Source organism: Sphaeroforma arctica, assembly GCF_001186125.1.
Source record: "Sphaeroforma arctica JP610 unplaced genomic scaffold supercont1.674, whole genome shotgun sequence".
In the NCBI taxonomy this organism is placed as follows: domain Eukaryota; class Ichthyosporea; order Ichthyophonida; genus Sphaeroforma; species Sphaeroforma arctica.
This window is the reverse complement of record NW_014039884.1, coordinates 27,758-36,436: the sequence shown is the minus strand read 5'-3', so window position 1 is coordinate 36,436 and position 8,679 is coordinate 27,758. Positions and strand designations below refer to the sequence as shown.

The 8,679-nt window shown below is 40.9% G+C and overlaps 2 protein-coding genes across 2 annotated transcripts in view; one reads left to right on the top strand and one right to left on the bottom strand.

The window, feature by feature from the left end:
• Positions 1 to 5,149: 5,149 nt before the first annotated feature.
• On the top strand, positions 5,150 to 6,336 carry SARC_07982 (hypothetical protein). The gene has a single exon (XM_014298058.1). It carries the CDS (start codon positions 5,292 to 5,294, stop codon positions 6,243 to 6,245), a length of 954 nt encoding a protein of 317 aa, XP_014153533.1. The 5' UTR covers positions 5,150 to 5,291; the 3' UTR covers positions 6,246 to 6,336.
• A 173-nt stretch (positions 6,337 to 6,509) lies between these two features.
• Positions 6,510 to 8,679, bottom strand: part of SARC_07981 (hypothetical protein) — a 3,638-nt gene continuing 1,468 nt past the window's right edge. The window contains exon 2 of the mRNA XM_014298057.1: positions 6,510 to 7,764. Within this exon, the coding sequence (XP_014153532.1) occupies positions 6,898 to 7,764 (867 nt within the window). The 3' untranslated portion in view covers positions 6,510 to 6,897. The remainder of the gene's footprint in view (positions 7,765 to 8,679) is intronic.

Here is an 8,679-nt window from a genome sequence, read left to right as displayed (position 1 = left end):
AAAAAGAGAGAGAGGGAGATTATCTGTATTTAATCTAAATATAGAACAAATCAAATTGGAGTGCATACTGTAGTGACTGCACTCAGTCCCCTGCACGCCTGCAGACCTGCAGTCCTGCAGCTCCTGCACTGCCAGTCGCGGCCACGGCTGCAAAGGGGAGTGGGGACAGCACAGGGGAGTGGGGACAGCACAGGGGAGTGGGGACAGCACAGGGGAGTGGGGACAGCGCTGGGCCTTCAGGCTTCAGGAAAGATGAGGTTGGAGGTGGGTTTTAATTTAAAAAAAAAGAAGCAAATGGTATCCTAAAGATTCTACTGCTGGTACCTGGTGGTAATTGGTTGTTGGCGCTATGTACCGTGAACCCTCCTTGAGTCCTCGACTCGCACATGGACTAATAAATATGGAGTGGGACTGCTAAATAGTTGCCAGAGTGCCAGTCTCGCTCAGTCTCGCTCAGTCTGCCACTAGTCCACTACTCTCTGTAGTTTGTACTCACTACTTAGAGACAGAGTCTATGTAGGATGTGCTCTCTCTTTAGCAACTAAAATAATAATCACCACATATTTTAGCTTGTCCAGAGTCCAGAGTCCAGACTCCAGAGTTCAGACTCCCCAGTCCCCACTCCCCAGAGCCAGAGCCTAGACTCCCCATTCCCTAGAGTCCAAACTCTAGAGTCCAGACTCCACTGCAGACAGTGCAGACTGCACAGCGCCAGAGCGGCCAAATAGCAGGCTCTTTAGGAAAAAAAATCAGAAAAACTAAAAAAAAAAATCACCGCGAGTCGTGCGAGAGTGTGCGTATGTGCGATGGACTGTTATGAACTCACCGGAAAGCGGTGGTACACAGCCACAGTCTACAGACCCATTGCGTGTGGTCAGTGATTGTGTAGTCTGGGGAGTGGGGACAGGCCGATTAACGGGACTCTGGGAGGAATCCGGGACTTAGTCTGGGACTCTAGGTCCCTACTCTACGACTCTGCAGACGGGAGTCTATAGGGACTTAGTGATATTGTCGCAATCATAAGACTGAGGAGTGAGGACTGCGGTACTGCGCCTCTGAGGTCTGAGGACAGTGTACAGCTGGACCTCTTGACTCCTGAGTCCTGGAGTGTGCCACTGTGTGCTATTTTTAAAAAAGGCCTAAAAATGAACCAAACTTGCTCTTTAAAAAAATTACAAAACAAAAAGGACTTTGAGGCTTGAGCCTCGAGGCCAGATAAGGGCTGAATGGCTGAATGGCGGAGAACAATAAATAAAATACCGATGTAATAGGCCGATCGGCTGAAGGCTGATGGGCGATGGGTGATGGAAAGGGGCTTTTATTTATGCCAAGCCCTGATGAGTGATGAAATCTGATGACTGATGACTGATGACTAATTAATTTGATGAGTACTATTGTATTTTTTAATATAAATAATAAATTGTAGTTACTAGTTCAGGCTTCAAAGAGCCAGGCACATGCCTTAGGTCTCAGGGCTAGGAGACCAGGACTTAGGAGACAGGAGTCCAGATCTCCAGGACCCAAGGGCTAGGCCAGGGTCTGGTAGGGCTTCGGGCTGCAGGCACCCTACTTTAAGCGTCTATTTCTATACACATTCTCTCTACTACTACTACTACTACTCTACTCTAGAGAGAGATAGTTGTAGTAGTAGAGAGTAAAGACTAGAGAGAGAATGTGATTCTCTAGAGAGAGAAAGAGAGAAAAGAGTCAGTGGACAGAGATTGAAACTCTCAGCATAGGATTTGGGACAGACAAGAATAAGAGGCCTGAAGGCCTCCTCATATCGCTACAAGTTGTAACGCAAATAAATAATCCGTTGAACGTTTAAAATAACGCGTAGACTTCCATTTCAGTGTCCCTTTTATAGTAGTAGGCCATATTCCAGGTCAGGCGATAGGCATGTACACGCCGGAATTTTGTCCTGATGACATAGTTTGGTATCAAAATTAAGACTAAAATTTCATTTATAGGTGTAATATTCAGGCCACAATGGACAGGTCAAAATATACCAAATTACGTTGCAACACTTAAAAAAAAAGAATCCGTTGACGTTGAAAAGTCGACTTTTATATACATGATGACGTTAGGAAGTTAGCCGAAGGCCTCATTTGTAGCTTTAAAAAAAAAGGAGCCTGCTCGGAGCCCGTTCAGACTATTTATAGGCTATAGGCCGGCATAGGCTCTAGTTGCCTATGGTGATTTCAATTTTGAGATTTTGAATTTTGTCTGATAAAATGAAAATATTTGCTCATCTGGTAGATAAGAAAATAGTTGGAAGGCCAATAGTGGACACTTTTTCAAAAATTCAAAGAGTGAACTCATTGGAGAGTAGACATTTGTCTGCAGGAAATTCATCTCATTTGTGTTATTACTTTTTACTCGCTCGATATACACATAGCAACCATCTACTAAAAAAAAGAAAGCACTCGAATTGAACTCCCTGTCCCCGGACGAGTGTCCCGATCACTCTCAAACACACACACATGTGTGTGTCTGTGTGATACACTGATAATTGATGAACAATATTTCACAAATCAACAATGTTGAAATATCTTTTTATTACAAATCGTACGCTAGAGTCTAGTAGACCAGTAAGTCGTATCATACTCGTATGTCGAAGTCGTACATCGTAGACTCGTAGTCGTAGACTCGTAAGTCGTAGCTCGTAAACAATGCTTTTTCAAATACTATCTATTGATACAGATTTAATACAGAGTATGTAATATGGATTATGTACAGAACTACAGAGTATAGAGTACAGACTGTAGAATTTGGTGTGTGTACTAGACATAGTCGGCTTTCATATTTCACTCGCTGAGTCGGTTCAACTCGGTTGGCATGGCATTTCAGTTTTCAATTTAAAAAAAAAGTACTATTTACTAGGGATTGAGTAGAGAGAGTACAGTGAGACTGTGAGAGAGTTCAGTCAGTTCACAGTCACTTCACAGTTCACAGTTCACAGTTCACACTCCACAGTCCACACTTCACAAGTTCAGTGACTCAGTACCTTAAAGAGTCTCAGTCACAGACTCACATTGTTGCAGAACATTGTGAGAGTGACAAAGCAAAATGTTTTTGATTGAAAAAAAAACAAACTAAAATAAATAAATAATAAAGAACTGCACAGTGCACACACATATTTAGCCTTCATTATTAGTTTATTTTTAAAAAATAATTGAAACATATATAAAAAAACAATACATGTTGTTGAAAAATGTAGTTATGTACTGTACAATTTTGTTTAAAACAAACAGAAAAACAAAATAAATACAGAATAATATTATTACTTTTACCGTTAAAAAGTAATTTCCGCAGTGCAAAATCACGATTGTCTTGCACTCGAGAGTTGAGATTCACCTTAGTCGAGTGTCTACTCCTGTTTGCACTTTTTTTTTGGAATACAAACTGAGATTAGAATTTCATTCATAGTTTTTCTACTAAAAGATACAGTTTGACACGAAAACTGATTATCTTGTTAAGACACAACGAAATATTTGCTTTAAAAAAAAACACACAGTTATAAAAAAAATAGATGACCCTCTCTCTACTATGTAAATATGTATAAGGAAAATCACGGCCCCCTGGATTTAGGTCTCTGCTAAATTTTCGATTGTTGTAGAGAGAAACCTTGATTTCCGCTCGAGACCCTATCCAGAGGGCCGTAGGAAAATCAAAAATAGACTGTACACCGCAACGGACCGCCTAAAATCCGTAGACCGTAGGACGTTCACGTAGGTCGGAAGACATAAAAATATTTACAATATTGGCCAAAACATGAATAAATACTTTTAAAAAAAAGGAGCTCTTTTTAGAAATAAAGTTCAGTTCTTCTGACAAAGAGTTTTTAGTGCTAATTTAAAACTTTACACTCTAATCTCGAAAACCATAAAAACCCCCTCCAAAAAATGAAACTTCAAGCGTAGCCATTGTACTCTTTTTTTTTTGTTCTATCCCAAAAAAAACAAATCGAAAATTAAAAAACAAAAAAAAACAAAAGTCCAAAGTCCAAAGTCTAGAGTCCAGAGTCCAGAGGTGCAAACTCCCCAGCAATGGACTTTGGAGATTAGTAGGGAGTGGTGTGGGGGCTCTCGATTCTCGTGCAGTCCAAACTCCAATGTCCAGAGCAAGTTGAGGACCAGACTCCACGGCCCAGCCAGAGAGAGTGTGTCGTAAATACAGGCCGTACACGATGTTTTCTGATTAGTGATCACATGTACTAAATGAATTAAAAAAAACAAAACAAAACAAACAAATTTCGACAGAGTACAGGCGACACTTCAACAGCCTGAGCCGACACTCGACAGGGGTCGCGTCAGCGATTCAACTTCAACAACAAGAAGGCTTCGAGCAGTCTGTTTCTCAGCAACAGTGACAGTGACAGACTCCTTAGTCATCAGTACTCCAGCAGTCAAGTTCAGCACTGAGCACGAGGCTTCGTGCTCATGTGTTGAACTTTTAGAGATTGTTATTAAAGTCTCTCGAAAAATAGCCTTCTCAAATCTCCACCCCTCTCCCCAGCAGAGTGACAGCCTGACAATCTCTGTCTCTCCGAGTCCGAGCTTGTAAATAATTAAGATGGCTATGCTCCGAGACAGAATATTTCACGGAGACCAATTTAGACTTCAGAATCCAGACTCCTTACTCCAGCAGACTCCAGAGGGCCATCCGGCTTCTTGTCGAATGGTACTTGAATATTTTAGAATAGTATCAGAGTACATACATACACATATTTAGTTTATAGAAAAAAAGGTTGAGGAGCCCCAATGAAATAAATTATCGTGTGACGCAGAATGCTCGCAAATTGTTACGCTCGTTCTCAATTGTGTCAATTCTCAAACCGTCAATCTGCAAATTGCATCAGACTGGACATTTTGGTTATCACACAAAGTGAAAGGATTGCTTTGATCATATTTAGGCATGTACGACATTAATTTTTATCAATGCTTGACCTTGATGTCTATACTTTATACTGTACCACTTCAACATTGTATTTCATTTAAAATGTCCGAAGCAAGGAGAGATTCAATCACTATTAGGAATGCGTTTTATTACAAGTACCAAGTATTTAGCAATCTGATAGTAATCTTGCGGGTAGCGTTGTGATGGTTCTGATTGTTTTTGTGATACAGGACAATCATTAAAAAAAAGACGCCTACCGAATAGCGACTTATAGCGAGCAATTTGTAGTCGTGCACCTATATATCAAAGGTCGTATAAATACAAACCAATTGCACAGTAGAAAATCAAATTTATTTACAAAGTATAACACACTTCAGTTGCTTTAGCCGATCATGAAGACTTTCATTTTATCATTCTTTCTAGCACTCCATACCAGCACAGTGCTGGTTTCGGCCGCAGCAGCCAGTAGTCGTGAGCGTCGCATAACAGCCAGAGTAATTCTAACCTCGTCTGGGCGCGTGAATGAGTACGACGTTGGGCAATCCCCGAATGTAATGAAGATGTACGACATCAGTTACTCAGGTTGCTATGGTGTGAACCCGTGCAGCTTGCGTGAAAAGACGCCGATGGCATCGATCCAGGCCGATCCCGATGGATCTGATTCAGACAAGGTCATGAGGGTGAAGTACGAGGCAGGCCTTTCAGCCAGCGACTCTGGAATGCAGTTCTACACTACCCAGTTACGGGATGAATTCACAGAGAAGGAAATGAATGGTGAGGGTACACTCGAGTACAAGGTATACTTCCCATCCAATTTTGATTGGGTTAAAGGTGGCAAACTTCCAGGACTTTATGGGGGTGATTCCAAAACATGTTCAGCGAACCGAAAGGCTAATGGGGACAACTGCTTTAGTGCCCGCCTGATGTGGCGTGAGGGAGGAAAAGGCGAAACATACTTCTATCTACCTTTTGGCATGCAGAAGGATAGTCTTTGCAGCAAGTGTACCTGGCCAGAGATGTCTGAGTGTACAGGGAGTACGGATCACTGCAGCTACCAACGGGGCAAGAATGACTTCAAATTCAGAAAGGGCTCATGGAACAGCATCAAGCAGTATATCCGAATGAACACACCCGGTGAAAAGGATGGTCTCTACCGCTTGTCTTTGAACGGCAAGGTTGTCCATGAAATCAGTAGCGTCTACTACAGATCAACATATGATTTATCTTTAGGGGGGCTGTACTTCTCCACGTTCTTTGGCGGAAACGGTGGATCTTATGCACCGGACAACGACATGTATGCGTATTTCAAAGACATGAGGTTATCAGTTGGCGACGTTGATGCATAAGGGGATCGACATGATTCGAATAGACTCATGATGTGAGTATAAATTAGTTATTCAAGGTCAAAGTATGACCTAAATGATATATAAAATATGATATATGAATTTAAGTTATTGAATGAGTTGTTCATAAATATACCACTCTTTGATGTCTTGGGGTTATGCTTGAACATGATTCTCTAGTCGTAACGTAACCACCACATTCCTTTCGCCAGGGAATGTATTCATAGCTCGCTTTGTGTTTTTCACCAATTTATATAGTCAGAGTGTGGCTGCGTTAGCTCACAAGCAGATAGTGATATTCTCTGACCTATACAGTCGGACATGTAAAATTTGTATTAGCCCCTCTGTTTTACTAAAATGTAAACTATGCGATTGCGTTTTTAGAGCAGGGACTAGAGCCATGTCTACGATCACTCCACTCCCATCCATATAATGAATGAGCCGCACATTTTAGGACAAGCACAGTTCTCTGCATCGTAGTGCGACAGATGTCCTTAAGTTCGCGCTCCTCAGATATCAGATACATAAAAGTAAATTACACGAATGCGCACCATACTCATCGGTACGGGATTATATTTGGTTCGTCCTTTGTAACTCGATTTCACATTGATGGGTGGACCAATCAAGACAAACCATAGAGTCAGGCTTCGGATGGTCACCCATTTCCGCGAGAGATGCTAGCTATACGCCTCTCATAACCCTTACGCGCTAGGAACTGTGGTATTCCAATACCCATCATCATCACATACGAAGTGATGACGCATGAAAGTAGAGGGGATGTGGCCCCAGCACCTAACGCAAATGTGCTAGCTACAAATACAACCATCGTGATAGGGATGGGCACCAGCGCAGCAGGTAGCATTGCAAATCCACAAAATATTGCCAGCGTGAAGTCCACACCCGTTGTGTTCACAACAACGCGTGCCATGTACACTCCTATGGCCACGATGGGTAGGAATAAGCCACCCACAAAGCCAGTCTCCATGCACACAGCACTTCCAATTTCGTCGCCGTGAGTGACCACGATGTGTAGCTGCTCAATACCGTCACCGATCGTGAGGGGCATCAGATACCCACATGTGCCATAGAAAAGACCCCCACATACAGCGGTAATCACAAATGCCTTGTTGAACCCTATTTTGCTACTCAAGAAGTCTCTGAGCGCTGAAACGCTAACCTTGACGATCATCGATACTATCAGAAAGAGTAGAGCCATTGCTGAGCCCAGTAGACCGAATAGCATACCTACGAAGATTTGATACCATTGGTCATCGTAGAGGTTGTTACTTGGCATACGATCATACTGCGGCAGCACATCTAGACCCGATGTTTGACTCAGAGGGGTGAAGTCCAATGTGTTACTATAAACTAAATATGCGGAACATGCGGCCAAGGTGAAAAAAGTGAACATGCGCATGTACGTTATGTCCCACTCAGCACACGGTTTCCCAATCTCCGATACCAAGGCGACAGACACGAATGGCGCAGGTAGAAAGGAGCCAAATGCCGCTGTCATTCCGCACTATAGGAAGAATAGAAAAAGAAGCAACTAATTGGCGTAGATTCATGAAACGATTTGCTGTGCATCCATTAACGAAAAGTGTACATTAAATATTTGCGAGCGATATTCTTGTAAATAATAAACACGCATAATACACCAAATCGTTCATACCAGCATATACACACTGCGCTACTCTTGTAAATAATAAACACACATAACACACCAAAACTTTCATACCAGCGTATACAGACAGCGATACTCTTGTAAATAATAAACACGCATAAAACACCAAATCGTTCACACCAGCATATACACACTGCGATACCCTTGTAAATAATAAACACGCATAAAACACCAAATCATTCATACCAGCGTAAACACACTGCGATACCCTTGTAAGTAATAAATATATATGCATATATATAATATATATCTATATCTATACCTATTTATATATATATACATACATACATACATATATATATATATATAAATCTATATATACATACTTACATATATTCATACATCAACACATACGTACATGAATATATGCATAGATTCTTTCATACATACATACGTACATACATAAATACATGATTCCATAAATAAATACATACATACATACGGTGTATACATACACATACATACATACACACACACATATATATCTATATACACATATATGCATGTATTCATACATACATACATATATACTTACATACACGCATGTATGCATGTATGCTTGTATGCATACATACATACATATATGCATACATACGTACATACATGCATACATACATAAATCAATACATGCATACATGCATACATACATAAATATATACATACATACATACATACATACATTCATTCATACGTACATACATACATAAAAAATTGCATAAATAAATACATTCGTATATACATATATACATATAA

Coding starts and splice junctions, on each gene's coding strand:
- SARC_07982 (XM_014298058.1), top strand. CDS start 5,292: ATGAAGACTTTCATTTTATCATTCTTTCTAGCACTCCATACCAGCACA.